Source organism: Phaethon lepturus, unplaced genomic scaffold (assembly GCF_000687285.1).
Source record: "Phaethon lepturus isolate BGI_N335 unplaced genomic scaffold, ASM68728v1 scaffold55293, whole genome shotgun sequence".
Lineage (NCBI taxonomy): Eukaryota > Metazoa > Chordata > Aves > Phaethontiformes > Phaethontidae > Phaethon > Phaethon lepturus.
In genome coordinates this window covers 18,501-39,613 of record NW_010532395.1, presented here as the reverse complement: position 1 = coordinate 39,613, position 21,113 = coordinate 18,501, and the positions used below count along the sequence as shown (strand labels likewise).

Genomic DNA, 21,113 nt, shown 5'->3' with positions numbered 1-21,113 from the left:
AGCCGGCAATGTGCATTTGCAGCCCAGAAGGACAACCATAACCTGGGCCACATCAAAAGAAGCATGGCCTGAAGGTCGATGGAGGTGATTCTGCCCCTCTACTCCACTCTGGGGAGGCCGCACCTGGAGTCCTGCATCCAGCTCTGGAGCCCTCAGCACAGGAAAGACAGGGACCTGTTGGAGTGAGTCCAGAGGAAGGCCACAAGGATGATCAGAGGGATGGAGCACCTCCTGTGAGAGGACAGGCTGAGAAAGCTGGTGTTGTTCAGCCTGGAGAAGAGAAGGGTCCAGGGAGACCTTATTGCAGCCTTCCAATACTTGAAGCGGGGCTTATAAGAAAGATGGGGACAGACTTTTTAGCAGAGTCTGTAGCAATAGGACAGGGGGTAATGGTTTTAATCTAAAAGAGGGTAGATTCAGGCTAGATATAAGGAAGAAATTTTTCACAATGAGGGTGGTGAAAACCTCTGCACAGGTTGTCCAGAGAAGTGGTAGATGCCCCATCCCTGGCAACATTCAAGGTCAGGTTGGACAGGGTTTTGTGCAATGTGATCTAGTTGAAGATGTCCCTGCTCATTGCAGAGGGGTTGAACTGGGTGATCTTTGAAAGTCCCTTCCAACCCAAACTATTCTATGATTCTATGGGCTTTATTCCAAAATGAAATACGAGAGCAAGAAAAGCACCAAGTTATGATTTTGTTTTGATTCTTCATTTTTTAAAACAAATATATCCAGTATACATAGGCATACACAGCCTTAAAATGGTTTCTGTGAATTAATAGAGGAATTTGTAATCTCTTGTTCACCCTAGACAAGAATAACAAAAGCAACAATTAAATGCCACTAAGTGTAGGGCAGCATGCAGTAGAACACTGCAAACAGTTGAAGTTAAAGCAGTCATAAATGCATTTTTACTTAACCTGATTTTTACACCTTGGCTGAGAGCAGATTTTTGCACATTTCTGTAGACCAGAAAACCTGACCATTTGAGAATGTTGGTTTTTAAGAGCCTACTGAGTTACGTGGAGTTTGGGTTTTCTGGTTGCTTACTAAAGAAAAAAGGGAAGGTGAAGAAAGAAGTGTGGCTGTTGGAATATGAGCATTTCTTTTGTGAATAATTTTGTCATATTCCTGAGGTTGTGATATAGCATATGACAGGGTTTGTGTACTTGCCTCTTGCTTTTCATGATGAATGTGTTTGATTTGAGTAAGGGCAGTGAAGCTAATTGGTTGTATTTCAGTGTTGCTTGTAGATTCCAACAAAGTGTACTGCTCAGTGTGTGAATGTATTGTAAAAAATTTGGCCCATAAGCTGAGTCTGTATTGGTGACATAGGCTTTTAGGCACTGTACACAATTACACGTAACAGAGCATGCCAACATGAGGCTGATCATGGCTGGCTGACCAGCCAGTGTATGCAAGGATGAGCTGTGTTTCATATTGTATGTTTGCCCTCATGTCATCGCGAGTGGTTGCATTTACCTGAGATGAGGCTGAGCAAGCAGAGCCTTGGTCTGCATAGCCAAATTAAGCCAGTGGCCTTACAGCTAACTATTTTCAGGGTTTGGTTTGGTGTGCTTTGGTTTTTGTTGTTTTTTTTTTTTAAGAAAGGAGTTAAAAGGTGACTGGTATAAAACTAGCCTTTCTTTTTGTTGATCTCAGGTGCTAACCGTGTGACCCTGGAGGACTCCAACATCCTTCAGCCGATGGGACTCACTGTGCTGGGGAATCACTTGTACTGGATTGATCGTCAGCAGCAGATGATTGAGAGAGTGGAGAAAATGAACGGGTACAAAAGGACTAGAATTCAAGGCCGAATTGCTCACCTAACAGGCATTCATGCTGTGGAAGAGCTTGATATGGAGGAATTCTGTGAGTTTATTTCAATATCTGCTGTCTTTCACTCTTGGTTACTGTCTCTCAAAGTTCTCATCCAGCTGAATATTGTAATAACTTTGCCCAGTGGGCTTCAAGTAAGCCATGGAGTGCTTTCAACTTGGCCAGTCAGGATCCTAGACTAAGAGAAAAAAGTTCCTTGTTCTTGTCCAGAGGAGTATTTCTGCATAGCTAGAATATGTGATTTCATGGCACTTAGTTACCTGCTTTGTAGAAGCTCACATGATATTGAACTCATTCTAAAAGTGACTTATGGTTGTTAATTCTTTAAGTAATAATACTTGGAAAAACTTTTTAAAAGAAAGAAAAGGATTGTACTTGCATTTTCTCAAGTGGTTTCAGACCCTGATGTAAAACATGACTGGTTTGACTCAGCACAATCAATGATATAAAAGCCTCTAGTGAGGGAGGGAGAATGGACAGGAAGCTCCTACAGTGAATTATTATGGATGTGAAACTTCTCTCCCGTCGGAGCTGGAGCCATTTTAGGTGCTCCCTTCTGAAAGGGATCATGCATGCAAGACCTTATTTTTCTGGATTGGTGTTCGAAGTTCCTGTGGTCTGGGGAGAGCGCAGAAACCTCTTACAGAACTCCTCAAAGTGACAACCTACAGCTCCTCTGGCTTAACAGGAATATAAAAGATAATATAAAAGCACAAACAATATGTGGGAAACAGAGGGCTAATGACAGTAGCCTCTTTAAACTTTGTTGCCTGTGATGAGTCATCTTATATAGGGAGCTTACATTTGTGTATAATGCTTTAATTTTCAGAAGAAATTATTCCACTTCACAATCCTCTGTGCCATGTACATTAGTTTCTGTGATAGCTGAAAGTATTTTCAAATTTGCCTATGTGGGTAAGCTGTTACAAGTATAAGGTAGCATAATTATTTAAACTGTAGTAGATTCTATCTGCTAATCCTCATCCAGATGTTCTTTTTTCTTTCACAATAACCAGCTTTTTTTCTTCTGTGCTATTTCTCTTATTTTTAGTGTGTTTCAATTCATACTGAATGATGCAAAAAGAATTTTTTCTTTAATTCTCGGCACTGTTACAAAAAAAGATTACTTTATATCCCATGTGTTTTTAAAAAATGTTTATTTTTTTATGGCAAGAGTGCTGTTTCTTGTAAGTCACACTGAAAGGAATTGCCTTTTGCATCTGAAAACTGTCCTGCATAGATGACTTCTGTTACAACACGGGAGTAAGAGTATATATGCACATATGTGCTTTCTGGCACAAGTATACATGCATGCACTTTTTCTGCTAGCAACCCATGCGTCAAACATTAGCGTCTCCAACACTGTATTATATTAATGAATTCTTTAAAGGTGAAAGCAGATTGCTGAGAAACCTGAACAGATGGAAAACAACTTTAGCACAGAAATTATGATATCTATACTGTTTCTTCCCTATGGAAATTACTTACGAGTAGTAAAGAATGCATTGTTCAGCAGCATCACAAATAACACAGGCTGTAGCCCCACAGATTACTCTAGCAGATGCTCAGCTGTCAGCTCAAATAAGCAGGCAGGAGACTGGGTCTTTTCTGACTCTGTTGTGCTGGGGTCCTCAGACAGTGACCTCACTTCTCTGTGCCTGTTTCTTATCCACCTAACGTTCATTTAGAGTGATTCTATTAGGAGCCCTCGGGTACTCAGTGCTTCTGGGTAACGGTTTTGGGAATACAACCATATAGCTTTCTATCTTAAAAAAAAAAAAAAATTGACCGTGTCTGCATATATTGCATTTTTGTGAGTAACAGGGAAGTGGAGGGGCTAGATATTAAGAGCTCTTTAATTAAAGAGCTTTTTATTAAATTAAAGGAGGAATTTGGGGATTGGCATTCTGGAGTGACATATGTTAATTCCTGATGCCTGGCTACCCTGAAAATCCAGGTAGGATGTCTAGGTACACTGTAAATGCGATCTTCTCAAATCTGCCTTCTCATTCCTCTTCACCTGAGCTCCCAAGTTCTTTCTAGAAGTCTTTTAAAGGTCTCCATATCACTGTGACTGGGAGAAATGTAGTCCTCGTGAAGTAGTAAAGGAGCTTTTGAGCACTGAACTGAAAAAGCCTACATTTATTTTCCTATTAATTTGTCGTGAAATCTTGGTTACTCAGACAGAATTGGTTTGTGAGAGGTTCTGTGAGTTTGCCCTAGAGAGTAGTTATGATTTCTTTTATGCTGTCTAATATTCTTTTCTGTGTGTTTCTCCAGCTGTGCATCCATGTTCCCGTGACAATGGTGGGTGTTCACACATCTGCATTGCCAAAGGGGATGGGACTCCAAGATGTTCATGCCCCGAGCACCTTGTGCTTCTACAGAACCTCTTAACATGTGGAGGTGAGTTACGTTTAACAGTACTGCTAAGTAGTTTACATAAAAAAAAGATGGAGGTTGAGGTTGCATTCCAGTCCAAAATGCAGATTTACACATAACGTTTTCCGACACATGGTTTGTTGTATCATGTGTTAAACTGACCCTTGATTCTTCTACCAGCTGTTTTCTGCTTCAGTTTTTGGACATATGTGACTTTTCACTCTGAGCAGAATATTCTTGTTTGACCTTAAATACCTGCATCTTCTACTGAGATTTTTATAATTGTATGATGTGACAGGTTTGTGCTTTAAACAAATGCATATAAGAAGATGTTGCATCAACCTGTAAACCTAGCAGCAGAAATTGTGCATACTATTTCCACACTGTGATACTCCAGTTTTTCAAATGAATTTGTCCTCATAACACGAAACACTGTACTGTCTAGTAATGAAATGTAGACCTCCCTTTCACAGTCCCAAGGTTTTTGAAATTTGTTACATTGCATTTGCAGATGGGATTAAAAACAAAACAAAACAAAATAAAAAATCGTTTCTTTTGGGGAGGCATCATATCTTAAATAGTTTGGCCCTCTTGGATCTCTTGACTTCTTTTTATGTATTCCTTTTGCTGTGGATTTCATTTTCTGGCTGAACTCTGACCTCCCATGGGACAGTCATTTCCATTATAAACTGTTTTCTTTCCCATGACCACAACATGCTATGTGGTTTTAGAGTAGAGGTGGTTACATCTGCAGGAGGGGAAAAAAATCAATCTACTTATATTTCTTGCTGTACTGTTGTTGCACAACATGGCCAACAAGACATCCCACTCCTTTGTTATCTTCAGCTATAAATCTAAAAATTAAGGGACCTCCATTTTAGTGTCTGTTTTTTTAATTCTAATCCTTCGCTAAGCCTGCAACAACTTTTTAACCTATCTTGTGTGCCGTAGTAGCAGCCAATAGCCAGTATTTCAAAATAGATTAATAGCTATTTTGGCTGGAGGACATTTTTCCATGTACCCCTATGAATGCTCTTGACAAGTTTTTAAATGCAAGCTTGTGCCAGCCAAGTGCAACCATAATGCAACATTAAATGTGGCTCTAAATGCAGACATAGTAATCTGTCTGTTGAATTATCTAAACAACACACTCAGGTCAAAATTTAATTCAAGAATTATCTTAATGTGTGTATCTGGCATCTTTATCTTACCTACAGCTGTGAGGTCACAGGCTACATTTGTAATTCTCATATTGCTACACCAAATAATCATAAATCAGAAACTTAAAGATCATTACATTTTCAAACATTAAATGCATTTGGATTTTTATTTGCATTTTGTTTTTCAAGCTCTTGATTATACTTGAGTCTCATTCTTGAACATTCCTTAATGAAGGAAGGACAGCAGCACTTCAAAAATGGCTTGCATGTACTTGCATAGCTCTAGGATCTGTAACACCACCCTCAGGAGAAAAATACTCATTATAACTGGGAAGCTTTCCTTATGCTGGGTTCTTTGTAATGTCCATTCCTGAGCCTCAATGTTAATAAAAGCTCATTGGGTTTCCAGAGGAGTGTTATCATCCAGTGTCAGAGCACACCTCCAGCTTGCTCAACATTGTTGTCATAAACAGGGTATGATGTAGTACTCTGTTAATCCAAGCTGTAAAATATCTACTTAGAGCATTAGCTGGCAACAGCAGCTGTAGGGAGTAGTGACTGCCTCTGTTAACTGATTTAATTATATCACAGGGATTTGACCGAGCAACTTTCTAAATCAGTGGAAAAGTACCCATTTTCTGCAGGTGTTTTGCGATGGCCCCCTCATTTTGGACATAACTATCTGCTACTGCTAACAACTGAAGGGACTTACTCGTTGCCTGTTTCTTTCATTGATACTAATGGTGAGAAAGTGTGTGTTAGTTTGCTGTATGTAAGAATTAGGAGCATTTTTTGCCACAGGTTGTTGATCTAGATTGTCTTTGTCTTTTGACATTCTGAAGAAAGCAACTATGAATGCCTTATTACAGCATAATTGTTGCATCTGTACAGGAGGTTGTAGGTGCTGCTTAATGCTGTCAGTGTGTGATTGCAACTTGAGGAATGGTATGGATGTGGAATGGATTGATGGCAGGATCTTGGGGTCCATGAAAAGTCAAATTTGAAGGAAGTTGCAGCTTTCTTAGGTCCAACAAACATAAAACTGGCTGCGCACAAGGTCCAGGGTTCTGTCTCTGACCATAGTGAAAGAATGTAAGATCAGAGCAGGCCTACAGTGCTCCTCAGACTACTCTCTGAACCTCCACTTTCCAGCAAGAGGACTTAGCTTAATGTCTAGCAGACCTTTACAAATATTTTTTCTCCATTCATATCCGACTTGGCAATTTGTTTGTGGAGAAACCGCTGGAAAAAGCAGAAGCAGATGTTACATGTTTTAGGTGTATTCATTGCCAGTTAACCCAATGTGCCAGGTTTTTTTATGAAGAATTGTTCCAGGCTAATATAATTTCAGGGATTAGAATTTGTGTAGAATGTGGTTTGCAATCAGAAATTGAGTATTCATTTGAATTTATGTGTATGACAGTGTCTTCCAAAAGGTGGCTGTTAGAGACAAAGTAAGTATTTGTAGTTCCTGACCTTAGCTCAGTGCTGGCCTGCTAGAGCAAGCTTCTTCAATCAGCATGCATCCAGTTTTTGTTACGATGTTGGCAAAATTTCATTCCCTGTGCCAAATCATGTTTTCCTCTTTGCTGGAATCTTAATATTGTCACGGAAGAACTTCAGTCCAGGCATAAGTGTGTTTTTCTTGAAACAGTCCATCTCATTTTTCCTCTGTTGTAAGGGTTAATATTGAATATATAAATGTGATTTGTTTTCTCTTTCTCCAGAACCTCCAACTTGTTCCCCAGACCAGTTTACCTGTGCAACTGGAGAGATTGACTGTATTCCAATGGCATGGCGGTGTGATGGATTTCCAGAGTGTGATGACCAGAGTGATGAAGATAGTTGCCCCATATGCTCTGCAGCCCAGTTCCAGTGTGAGAAAGGACAATGTATTGATGCACACTTGCGCTGTAATGGAGAAATTGACTGCCAAGATAAATCCGACGAAGCAGATTGTGATAGTAAGATTAATTTTCCTGAACTCATGTTTCTAATATAATTATCCATCTGGGACTCTTAACTGTTCTTGACATACGTGTGTGTGTGTGTGTATAAGAGAGAGAGAGATTTTTTTAGTTTGGAAGAACAGCTTTAACCATAAGCCCAACTAAGGTATCCACTGATTCTGTTTTTCTTTCCCTCTTTCTTAATCTGTTGCTCAAATTAAACTTCTCTGTAGCTACATAAATTGCTGACCATGTAACTATAGATATGAGGGAGGTTGGGGAGAGTATCTTTAATCCATATTCAGAATGAAAACAGGAAAGAAACTGGCAGAACTTATCACATGGGGTTTTTTCCTGCATAATGACCACTTTGGCTTGCGCTCTTTCCACGGTGTCCACCTTCGGACAGCAGTCACTGCAAGGTGCCACAGGGAGGAAGAAATGGACTTAATCTTGTGGCTGAATTGGCTGTTCTGAGAGTTCACTCTTAGCAAGCTGATGCTTATAATCCTGGATGTTCCTGCCTATGAGAAATCTGTGGAATGAGATGCAAGGAACTCCTGCGGCTGCAGCTGCTTTGTATGTAATCAGCCATAGGATCTGGGTCCAAGAGAGAGCATGGATGGGTACATTTGCATCATCCTTTCGTTGATGGGAAAACTTGCATATTCTGTATCTAGTATCAAAGCATAGCTGAAACAGACACTTGACTATGTGCTGGCACCAAGGCTTCTTATTGCTGTACAAAATTTCAGGAGACTATTCAGTAGCTCTTGCCCTGTGAAGCCTCAGGACCCTTGGCTCTACCCACTCAGTGGATAAGCATTGCCACTGGGCCAGCAGGGTAGATTTTTGTGTATATTTTAATGATCAATTTTGTGGGTTTGCAATGTCTTCTGTAAATCTGAGCCTGGACCCCAGAACACCAGTACCTACTTTGCAAACAAGAGGAGGATCAGCCGTGTCCAATTTCCTGTCTTTCTTGTGAGAGGTGGTACTTAGTACCTGTATTGCTTCATTAAGAGGCTCTGCTTTGTCCACCGTGTAGCCCATATGCAGTGTAATGGTGCCATTACCCAGGCACAGTCAAAGTGGAATGTGCATTTGGCCATCTCCCTGTGAAATGGTGGGCACTGCTAAGCAAACTTACTGCCAATGTTCCTGGCACTGTATGAACTGTAGGTGACTGCCTTGCCCTGCAAAGCCCCTTTGAGGGCAAAGATGAGCCTTACCATCTGGTCTAGAGTAGTTGAAGGCATGTTTCTTTAGCAGTTAAGTGCTCCGTAGTTGTATGCCTAGTCCTCTCCAAGTGCTTGGGCCACCCAAGACTAGACTTTTGTCCAGGATGCTGACTGACGCTTCCCTAGAAGGGCTATGAACATACTCCATGTCCAGGGTTAGATGAGGGAGATGTGGCAAACATAGCCTCTGTAGTCCTCAGGAATCTTTACAGGCCAAAGCCTGAGTGGGGTCCTAAGGAAAATAAAACTGATAGGCTTTTCTCATCCCTTAGCATGCGTCAGCCTATAACCCACTGTGTTTGGGAAAGGGAAGGGGGCATGTAGTACATTCTTGTTCTTTATATGAGGTTTAGTAAGGTGGTGATGCTAACTGGGCTTAACAGAACTTTTCTACTATCCTCATGCATCAGAGGAATTCCCTTCCAGTCAGAGCAGTGATAATCACTGCCTTGCAATAGGTCTGAGTTCAATGCTTTAATTCTATCAGAAGCTGCTTCTCCTGTCCCCTGGTTTCCCAAGGCATGCTTTTTGGGAGTAGAATCTGAAGAATTGGCACAGGGGTTGCAGACTATGACCGGAAGTGGCCAAAGAAATGTCCCTGGATATATTCATGGTTCTTGTCCCACATCTTCAAGACTACTGTGGCTTTCATCTTCTTTAGTTTATTGTGGCACTGCTAGCTGGTCCTCTCATACCCAGTGGAAGTCACAAGGTTAACAGTCTCTTGATATTGCAACTGCATTACCATGCCACTGAAAAAACTTCATCTCCTGTACAACAGAGGTTCAATGCTTAAAGTTGTCCATTGCTGAATCAAGAAGAAAGAAGGAGTCCAACAAGACAGAACAGCAACAGAAGATGCAGCATGTAAGAAGGGAAAGGATATTAAGACAGAAGTCTTGATGGAAAACAAAGGAGCAGCAGACAGTTGCAAGAATAAGTAGAGGGCTGGCAGTCATTGGCAAATAGGAAGGTGCACACAGAACGTGGCCCTTCTCATAGTGCAAGAACCTAAGTGATGTGGTGAGAGCTCCAGATGCTTTTAGAGCCTTCTATCAACATTTGTGTGTTTTGTATGCATTGTAGGACCTTGTGAAGTTGCATCCAACTTGCTGGGGGCATTACAGTCCAAATCAGGAGCTGATGCATTTGGAGCTTCTAGCTAAGTTTTTTTTCTCCATAGGTAGTTTTGTTCTCTTACACAAGAACTGCTCTGCAAACTGGATCATGGCAAAGTACGTATGGCTATTCAAGAGGTCCACTTCACACCAGCACCAATGCTATGATCCAAAACATGAATATGGATCTTCTCCAGAAGAAAAGACTCTTTTCTTCTTTTTGCATTGAATAACCTATACTGTGAACCTACCGGGATTGATGGTTATTGCCCTTGTAAGACGGTCTCTTTAATGGTCATGTAATATGCTTTGACTTGACAGAGATTCCAAAGATAATTAACAAGTCCTTTTTGCTGAAACAGAGGCTCTGACTATAGGTAAGAAATTTAACAGTTATTTAGCAAGGTTATGTTATGCAGGGCTACATAAGATAGTATAGACTATATAACATTTTATAATAAGCTGAGTTACCACATTTTGTTAACATGTCAGGTGATCAGTTACACTTTGTTAGTTATTGTAAGAGATTCTTGCTGATGCCAGTTTTGCCCCAACAGGACTGATTTGACAAAGGATGGGGAGTTACTGCAATCAGAATTTTATTTTAACCCTACTGAGTAGCCTGTATAACAACAAGAAGGAAGAATCAGAGAAATGCAGACTTCCATTTTACCCACAGCAGCAAAGCAAGTGTTCTGGTCCCTACCTGGTCATAATATAAAATGCACTGTGGCTTCATGTCTTACTTCTTTTGGTTTTCTTAAAATGCCCAAATGCTCCCATGCAAGTAGTACTTACTCTTTTCTTTCTTTCTGTGCAGCACTTTGTCTACCCAATCAGTTCCAATGTGCAAGCGGCCAGTGCATCCTCCTGAAGCAACAGTGTGACTCCTTTTCAGATTGCATTGACGGTTCTGATGAGCTTATGTGTGGTGAGATATCTTTCTTTGAGATTCAAGTTCTGTGTTCAGGTGTAATGTTCTACCTCCTTATGCAGAGCCCCAGTCTTTGCACAGTAATATCCTTTCAGGGAAGCCCAGTGAATCTTGGCCAAATACCCTCACAGTTGTACTTGGCTGCTAAATATAGTCACGTCATATAGGACCTTGGCTAATTGCGAGGGTTTTAATATCTTAGAGTCTTGTCAGGTTTTGGAACACCAGTTGCCAGAAGCTGTGCCACTGCTGGGATGAGAGGGGTCACCAGGTCTGGTCAGAGTAACCTTGTTTCTTCCTTCCATCCTTATGGTGGGTACACCAAAGAAAAGTGTATTTCATGAGCAAGAGTGGTGAAAGGATCCCAAGTAGTAACTAGAAGTAAAGCCTAAAAGAATGGTGACAAAAAATGTTTAGCCCTCCTGTTGAACATTTCAGACTGAACATACTTCTTATGCTTCTCTCATATCTTCAGCTCTCACCCAGTTTCCCTGATTCCCTGGATAATGTAAATCCACTTCTTCCTTTTTTTTTTTTCTTTTTTAGTTTATTTTCTTTGTGCACTTGGAAAACTTTTATGCTGCCAAGTTAATGCAGCTGGTTCCTGTTTGCACTTTGAGTCCAGTCCTGCAATTAGTTCTTAAATTATTTAAATGTGTCTTTATGTAGACATAAGACTGTCTCCTCTGGGGACTTTTTGTGGAACAGATCATACTGTGGTTTCTTGCTTGACTGAGGGAAGGAACTCAAGTAGGGAATAAAAATGATTGCTACTTTCTAGATAAGGATCTTGCATTCAAAAGAAGATAAGTTTAACCAAAATGAGAATTGTGTGTTTTAAAATAACTAATTTGGGAACATGTTTTAATTTTGGCTTTGCTTTTTTCTGGTCTCATATCTGAACCCTTCTGGCTATTTGAAAGTTAGGGCCTTAGCTGATATAAAAGCCATCATGCACTAACAAGTGTGAAAGACTTTAAGACAGAAATGAATTCTTGATGCTGAGCCGTTAAGAGTTTATTGGTAGATCTTTGTATTTCCTTTATCTTCCTTCCCAAATTTCAGTTGGTTTGCATTCCCTTCCACTGAAGGGAAAGAAACCAGGACCACTGAAGAAAAATTTTATTAAGTGAAGGCTTAAATCTTAGATGAACAATTTCACTTCTTACAACTTCATTAAGGGGGAAAGGGGTCTATAATTCCATCTGAAGATGTAAAATTGATAGGCTTTGTCCAAGTTTATTTTTATTTTTTCACTTTATTTTTATATATATATTTGTATATGTAAAAATTAAAATAATAAATACTGTGTGAATCATGTAGAAAAAATTGTTTTCACTGAAGAATCTCACATATGCAACAAACATAGGGATGTCAGGTCTGTTTGGCAGGAATTTTGAATGTGTTACCCATAATCAGGGGGAGATATGATATGTAGTTCATCTCAAATACTGCAGCACTTTTTATTATTTAACATTGGGCTATATAGGAAAAAAAGAAGTAAGAAGTAGAAAGTATTTGAGATATTCTGGGTTGTGTTTTCCTTCCAATTTCTAAGGTGTTTTTTTAGAAAGCAAGTCATATTTTGGGAAGGAAAAGTATTCTATTTTAGAGGCCTGTATTACCTAGGAAGACATCCACTTGCTTAATACTTACGGTAGCTTCCCTACTGGTAAAATCTTTTAATTTTTTAATGTTACTGCTAGCCCAAATGGTTTTTGAGAGAGCAGATTCCTCTCTGATGAAGAACTCTGTGTTTATAAGTGTCCTATATTGTTAACCTGTAGACTTTGGGGGGGGGAAGAAAAAGAAACTTTCTAGGCTGTCATTATATCAACATGATAAGTAATCCTGTTATGAGATGAATTGCTAGAGAGAGAGTACCTTGCTAATACTGCTTTATGTACATGAAGGCGAAGAGGAGGCATGAAGTCTTGTGCATTGAATCAGAATACATGGAGTTATAGGTGCCCGAGTTTGATGCAGGTACTTTCAAAGACACTGTGTGAATGACACTGAGCTGACTGATTTGCTGCATGAACTCCAGGACAGCAACATATATAATGCCCCACATTTAATGACCTCCTTGGTTTTTTTTCTCCTCTCTTTCCAGAAAAAACAAAGCCAGCTTCAGATGAGTCACAGCCACACAGTAGTGCCATTGGTCCTGTCATTGGTATAATACTGTCACTTTTTGTCATGGGAGGAATGTACTTTGTTTGCCAGCGAGTCGTGTGTCAGCGCTATGCCGGGCCCAATAGTCCTTTTCCACATGAGTATGTCAGTGGCACCCCTCACGTCCCTCTTAATTTTATTGCTCCAGGAAGTTCTCAACATGGCACTTTTACTGGTAAGGATGGTAAGGACCTTGCACCTAATTAGTACCATTACATTGTCTGAATTTGGAGCTTTACAGGTTATTAAGAGTGCTAGATACAGAGTTTTCAAAGAGCAGAAATTAGATGTTGTTGATCTGTTCAGTGGTTTTGTTACGAATCTGTCATTTGATCAGATATGCAAAAACTATTAGACGCGTTTCATTAGCCATCTTGCCAGATTTTCAAAAGCAATTTTCACGCTAGGCTGCATCTGCACAGGCATCTCTCTATTTGACAGAAGATCTACAGTATTTTGACAGTGAAAATATCCTCTTTAAATAGTTCATTCTGGTGTATGTAATAAAGCCTGGGTTTTGCACAGTACTTCTTATGTAAGGCCTGCAAAACACTATGAAAGGTAGTGAACCACTTCCATATTGGAAGCCAAGAATGCATGTGCCATTCAGCGTTCTAAGTGAGAGCTCTGTTGAGTTCTTCTTTGTGTCTTGTACTCAGATGTCCTTGTTTCTGTCCTGTCCATCAGAGGTCTCTACACATTTTTGTCCTGTCTGCTCAGGACGGGTAAGTTATTCCATAGTGGAAAGAAGCAGAGGAAAGAAGTGAAGTAGCTTAGGTTAAACCAAAAAAAGCAGGGGATAAACCTCCGTCCCCAAAGTTACAACAGCAAATGTGGAAGAACACAAGTAGTATGGGTATGGTTTTGTAGTCTGGCTGCTCATTGCCTGAAATCTAATGAGAACATCCCCTTTGGTTTAGCCCATCTCTGAGGCAGCTTTCCCGTTCGCTTCTGGACACAGTATTTATTCTCTCTGTGTCTCAGACCTTCACCTGTAAAACAGCAAAGCTTCTCTACCTCACACAGGACTCAAAGCATCCATTTGGAGAAGTGCATGCAGCTACGATGCTGAGATCGAAGGAGGAGTTGAAGTATATATAAAAGCTCAGGTTATTCAGCTAATAAATAAGAACCCAGAAACCTCATATAGACATCAAAGTAAACACTTAAATTATGTACCTCAAATTATTTTACAAATGTAAAATATACTTTTCATAGAGGAAATAGCAAATTCTTAACTGCAGAGTCCTGAGAAGAAAGAATATCCCTTCATATTGTTCGTGAGGCTGGAAAGTAAATGTTCGCCTCTAAACCTGAGAGACAGGGTCAGAATACAAGAAATCCATACTTCAGAGTGCTTGGAGTCTGCTTTTCATGTCAGCTGAAAATCAGATAGATGATCAGCTTAAAAACAAATGAAAGGATGTGGCACTTCTTCATATTAAACATGTTTTTGAGATGTGCTAATTGTTGTTTTCTTCAGTCATGGCTTTGAAGATAGCCAAATACAAATTAGGTTTAGCCTTTCTCACACTTCAATGACTATGGTCAGCTGTTCCTGCTTAAATTATGTTTTTATGGTTATCAAGAGGTTTTTGTGGTAGGAAATAAAATTTGAGGAGGAAATCATTGCAGGTGAAATCTTTGCAGTGGTGTTTTAAATTGGACTTCACACTAAAGTGCTTTTAATTAAAGCAAGTATCAGTGGTGTTCGTCTGTACCTTTGTAGGTGCTAAACTAAGCTGTCATTCTGGTTCTCATTCGTATTTGTCATTTTTTTCTAATCCAAATTGCTGTGGCAAGTTACAACAGCTGAAAATAGTACCATTGATGTTAATTCAAAAGAAAAGACATAGGTTCTTAATACCATGGCATTTCCAAAAAATAATAAGTGGTCATGAATGATGATCACAAATAGAGTAATAAACATTTCCTGCATCTGAAGAGTTTCTGAAAACCTCCCAAACGAAACTCTTCCATTAGCACTGAATAGTCTTGACAGGAAGAGGCTGAAAATGTATTGTCTGATGTAAGTGTATATTGGAGTAAAACAGATTGGAGAACGTTGTCTTTTCCTGTCACCCAGGTTTCCTTCCATTTGCCTCTGCTGATTTTCAGTTTAAGCAGTGATTTTTTCAATAAAAATAATTATTTTTTGCTGTTCACGTGCTTGCAATTTAATTTCTTTGGATGGAAATGAAAACTTTGGAGGTCTTTAGCTTGTTTTTCTTGGGCAATGTATAATGCTTTTTTTGCAAATGCCTGAGTTTGTTTAATTGGAAAATTTCTTTGTTAACTATATGGGTGAAAAATTTGGGTCGACTGTTCTGGAGAGTGAGAGCAGGCTGTGAGGAGTTCAGTCAGTGAGACAACAGGTGGTCTGGGGGCGAGATGTTTTCTTTACAAAATATGTTGTTCCTTGTAATCCTGAAGTTTTTACATAAAACACTGTTCAGCTGTGGATTTGTTTTCTGTTTTACATTGGTAGATAAAATTGTGAATTACCTAACTTTGTTTTCCTCTCTGTCTCACTGCAGGCATCTCTTGTGGAAAGTCCATGATTAGCTCTATGAGTCTCATGGGAGGAAGCAGTGGTGCCCCCTTATATGACAGAAACCATGTTACTGGAGCCTCTTCGAGTAGCTCATCCAGCACTAAAGCCACTTTCTATCCACAGGTATGTCTTGAAAATATACCCGTCAGTTAGGTATCTCCCACTTCTGAAGAAAAGGAAGATGAAAATTTGTGCTAAATAGAGTGTTAGTAATGGTTGTTCTTGGGTGTTACTGTTTATGATATACAGGCTCAGTCTGACACCCACTGAACTTCATAAAAGGGCTTTGTTGTAGTCCATGAGGTTGTTCCTGGGCACTTCTGTTCTTCTGTCTTGACTCCCTTGGAGATTTCACCTCCTTTGTTCTTTATAAACTCTGATGGCAGTGGCCCAATGGCATTTTGCACTGGGTAACACTGCAGGCACACATGGAATAAAAAGACAAACAAGACATGACAGGACTGGAATGCAAATGCATGAGAAACAAGCTTGTCTTGCTGTTTAGATAAAGTGTTGATTGTTGATTGAGAAAACTAAGTGCGTGCACTGGGAGAAAACACTGGTACCAGCAGAGGTTACTTTGCTTGGGTTTTTTCAGCTATAATTTAGTTCCATTTCTGGCTTTTAACTGTTGGAAGTGACAGAATTTTTGTCCCCATATCAAAGTTTCATTAATTCAAAGATGTATAGTATGAATGGAAATTATTCTCTTAAGAATATGTAGGAGAGACACACAAAGGTTACTGTTTGCCAGCATTTTGTCATGACAGGTTTTTTCCTTAGTGCTTCTGAGCAATACATACATTCACTCTTCTGTTCACACAAGCTTGCAGAATCAGCCTGTTAGCTATTGAGGTGACTTTTCAGTAGTATTTAATCAGGAGCCCACATACTGTGTGGGTATATGTGCATTTGTGTTTCTATGTAAACTGTTATGCAATGTATAGGGATTTTGACTGATAGTGTTTTCACCAGTGGCAAATGTGCTCTCTCACCCCTTTAAGAACAACAAAGATGGAAAAGAGAGGCTTGTGAGCCTATCTATTGATAAGGTAAAATTGGTTACTTATTTCTTGCATTACCTTCTCAATGAGGCCATCAAGAAGCTAGTCACAGCTACCAGATGTTTGGAACTCAGCTGCCCTCCTAATTTAGCTTGTCTCATACTTCACCAGTGTCTCTGTAACATGCTGAACAATTTCATGCTGGTACCTGATTGATGTGTCAGTGCCACACAAAAAAGGATGACCAGAAAAAGCTTAGCTGAATTTATATAAAAATCCCTTAAATAAATCTTGAAAGAGGAAAGAAGCCCAAGAGCTGATATGCCTGTGCCATTCTATGGGATCTGTGTTGGCCAAAAGATCATTGGACTTCTGGCCTAAGCTAATCTGTTACTGGGAATTCACTCCAGGCTATGTCAGCCAGGGTCTGCAGGGATGCTATTAGCTTTGCCTTCAGGAAAGGCATGCTGGATTCTTAGAAGGAAGCTGTTGCAAGGACTTTGTTACATTAAAGTTACTGCTTAATCCAAATATTTTGTTCAGTTCTACCTGGTAACTAATTACCCAGCTTTAGGTTAATAAAAAAAAAAAAAAAGAGAGATCTGAGCATCTAGTTGTCTTGGCTTTTTTGTTTTGTTTTGTTTAACATATCTTAGAGGTACTGAAAGATGGTCCAGTGAATGGAGACTAGGAAAGAATTGATGTCAGTGGAGTTATGCCAATTTATATACCTGAGAACCTGGCCACAGGCATCCTGGCTGACACTGTTGTATTTAATCTGAATGTGAAGTGGTGTTGATGCAGCTCAGGGTGCTAGTAGGAGAGAATCCAGAAGTAACATGCAGTGCTCCTCCAAGCAAGAGGACTTCTGGAAGATACTTTTGGGGCAATTACTCATCATTCCTCACAGCTGGCAATGGGTGATATTCAAGCTTGTCCCCCTCACATGAATCTGGATGCAGGGCTTGTCAGTATTAGTAACGATGAGTTCAACTCAATGGTGGGGAATCATTTTGCTAGAATGGTGCACAGTGAAGACCAAAACAATTATCTCCACTCCAGTGATTTTACAGTCATGGTCACTGTGGCAGGTCATGGCTTGGCAGAATGCCCAGGACAAGCTGTGTACATCAGTAGCAAGGCCCTACTAGCAACAGCAAAGCTGTAATTTTCCACACTGGAAGGAATGAAGCACTCGCCTTGTTTTTAGGCCAGTGTCCTGCTGGCCATTTCAGGGGTTCTGCTTCCTAAAGGAATCTGAAAGGGTTCTGAAGCATAATAAACTTTTCCTAGTATGAGGGTTACCAGCAACCATGTACATGCACATGGATAGGGCATGCTATAACTATTTTTTAGCTTTTAGGCTCTTTGCATTGTGAACTGTGCCAGAATGATATGGTTACAGAAGGGCAATAAAAAGGAAGTATTCAGGGGAAGATGGAGCTGTATCAGTTATAGTAAAGAAACTTGGTCTCCTGACCCTACTATTGACTGTATGTTTAGGGGCTGGGAATGGAACAGACTTTATTTTCAATTAGCATCTGCTGAAAATATCAGTCCTTACGTCCAAGGAAGTGCACTGAGATTCAGCAAAACTGGGTCTAATTTCCAGCTTTACCCCAGCCTTCCAGCGTAATAACGGATGTGTCAGGGAAGAAAATTCCCTGTACTGTGAGAACTTTGAAGGCCTACAGTGTACCTAAGACCAGCATAAAGTCTCATAATGAACTTCTGTGATCTTTAAAAATGCATTAACCCACACAAGCAGCAAGGAGAGGAAACTAAAATAAGGATGAATGATAGGGTGAAGGCATAAATGTTTTCAGAATAAGTAGAGTTGTACAATTAACCCAAAGTTTTGCACTGCTGTTTCCTATTCTTCCTAGATCTTGAACCCACCTCCTTCCCCAGCTACCGATCGCTCCCTGTATAATGCAGAGATGTTTTATTCCTCAAACATTCCTTCAACCACAAGATCTTACAGGTACAGCTCAGATAAAAAGGTTTGATAAATCTTCTATTGATCTCTCCTTTAGTTCTGGATCTTAAGCAAAATGTTCTTGTTCAGACTTTACCTTGTTTAAAAAAAACTTTCCCTCTCTTAATAAATGACCATTCAAATGGAGGTTATGCCAGTTTTGATGTTAAACATTGGCTTTGTGTTCTTATTTTGATACAACAGTGTTTAGCGCCTTTCAATACAGTGTTGCTGAGTAATAATGCAACATATAAAGGTTATATTGCTATGTAACAGTCACTTAGCATCCTGTATAGAGAAGGTTGATGTTTTCTGTTCAGTTCCTCAAGCTTATCTTAAAACACTTTGATGAGTCAACCTATTTGTTAGTGACTGGGCTAGGTCATGGTGGTCTGGCTGGTCAGGGGCTAGAAGAATGCACTGCTGGCTGAGAGTAGTTGTGTCATTCAAATTTAACACAGTTGAGGTACTTCTTGTTGGGTTCCTATGAAAACCTGAATTAAGGCTCACATAGTATTAATGAGCAGGCATCTTGACTGAAGACACAGTGCTGTTCATTTTCAATCTCTCTCTCTCTTTTTCTCTTTTTTTCCCCCAGACTGCAACTAATCCATGTGCTTTCCCCCCCCCTTTTTTTTTTTTGCAGGCCATACCTTATACGAGGGATAGTTCCACCCACAACCCCATGCAGCACAGATGTTTGTGACAGTGACTATACTACTAGTCGATGGAAGGCCAACAAATACTATATAGATCTAAATTCAGACTCAGACCCTTATCCCCCTCCACCCACACCTCGCAGTCAGTACATGTCGGCAGAAGAAAGTTGCCCTCCATCTCCTGCCACAGAACGAAGCTATTTTCACCTCTATCCCCCTCCACCCTCTCCTTGTACAGACTCCTCATGACCTCAAAACAGAAGGAACTTTTCCTGTAAATATTTTAAAATATGAACAGATTTAAAATATATATTTTATGATTTAAAAAATAAATTGGGGGGGATTAAAAAAATGAAATGTGAATAAAAATGTGTGGGAGGGATGGGGCTGTGAAAAATTGTACAGAGGAAGAATATTTATAAAATTGATTTTTTTAACTTAATTTCCACTCTGTTGTGCTATATTTACCTTTTTGAAGTCATGAAAATTACTCAGTCTCCAAAGGATTTGAGGAGGGAACGTCAAGCCTTTTTGCATTTTTAAGTCACTTTTTTACATGCAAAGCATATGTAATTCTTTTAATGTGAGATAAGAAAGCAAAGTGGCTTGTGGGAGGAGGAGTCTAAAGAAAAGATGTAAGTTTATTCACAGAGAAGAAAAACACATTTAAATAAAATTGACAGTATCTCATCCCTTCACCACCACTGGGAGAAAACATGCAAAGATCACAGTCCTCAGATGCTCCTGTTTGCAAGTGAGTTGAATGCTTCCCAGCAGAACTTATATGCTGCGACCTGGATTTCAAACCTCCCTCTCCATTTGCTTAGGATTGAACTGGAAGAACAACTTATTTTGGCCAAACCTTACAGCTTATTCAGGCCCACAGGCATCATGCCCTACCTTATGTCAGTGCCACTCTGCACATGGCCAATTCTGGAGCTGAATCAAGCTAAAAAAGATAACCAGCCCTAAAAAAATTGATTTAGCTCCAATCAGTTCCCTACTTGACTGGGTGAATGGTAGCACAAGCAGTTGTACTGACGTGTGGGTGAGAGCAAGGGGCAAGTTTAAAGTGGTATTTAATCTAAGAGAAATGCCTGACAAACTGCAGATTCAGTCAGACACCATTTTAATTGTGATGAAACCAAACGCCTCATCCTTCCTTGTGAGGCTTTGATGACTGTCTGGAAAGAGGCTGTAATAGTCAGCTGCTTCTCAAAATACAGTGCTAGTTCTCTTTTTCGCAAAAGTCCAGTAATTCACTGTCCCAGGTTTCTGAGATGTTCACTTGTGTTGACTTGCTCAGAGAATTGCTTCATCTCTAATACTCATTTTCCAAAGTGGAATGATATGGCCACTTGTCTTCATTTAAATGAGGAAAGTTGTTTGTTTTTTAATTGGTGCTTGTAGAAAATGGTATCTGCATAGCTCAGAACAAAACCATCTACCATTCAAACAGTTTAGTCATATCTTAACAAAAATTTGCCACAAAATTAGTTCAGGTTTAGAAATAGACAGAAAAAGCACAGTGGAGGAAGGAGAGCAAACAAATACTTCTTTCTAATTGTGTTAAAATAAAGAAGGTCAACTCTCATACGAACTGCTGAATCCTAAGGACATCATGATCAACAAAGTGTTCATGTTCGCAACTCATACCAAAAAAACCCCTCTGGGAGTGGGGCATTAGGATCTGTCCCTTTCAAAATATAGAAAATACATTTTTGCTTTGATAGCTCTCTTGCTGTAACAAAAGGGCTTGAGTATTGCATAGCACTTCATAAGTTCAGCTCTGGTAATGATAATGTGAATGCCTACTTGGGACATCTGAGGGAAGCTCCAAATATGCAGACCTGCACCTGTTTCTGCAACTGCTGAATAACAGATGTGTTGGGCCTTTGACAGCCTTAATATTGTTGGCAACAAAAAAAACCTTTTTCTTGTTTGAACTTAAATTGTACTTCGTTTTGGGTCTTTTTAGCAAATTATTTGAGAGCACATCAGAGGAACCCTACAACTCTGGGATGGAGGTCTTTCCTGTGGTGAGTGGAGCGTCTGGGACCACAGTGTTCTGATCCAGTTTGTGTTTTCAGATTTATTAGTCTAGATCTGTTCTTCCTATC

General features: G+C 39.8%; 1 protein-coding gene across 1 annotated transcript; it reads left to right on the top strand.

The window, feature by feature from the left end:
* Positions 1–1,640: 1,640 nt before the first annotated feature.
* On the top strand, positions 1,641–19,435 carry LOC104619033 (low-density lipoprotein receptor-related protein 5-like; the record flags this gene model as incomplete). The annotated part of the gene is made up of 8 exons (XM_010284796.1): positions 1,641–1,872; positions 4,120–4,245; positions 7,109–7,345; positions 10,510–10,620; positions 12,737–12,973; positions 15,336–15,475; positions 18,243–18,340; positions 18,981–19,435. Coding segments are annotated over 8 exons (1,443 nt in total), but the record flags the coding sequence as incomplete, so codon positions are not given.
* Between the last annotated feature and the right edge of the window lie 1,678 nt (positions 19,436–21,113).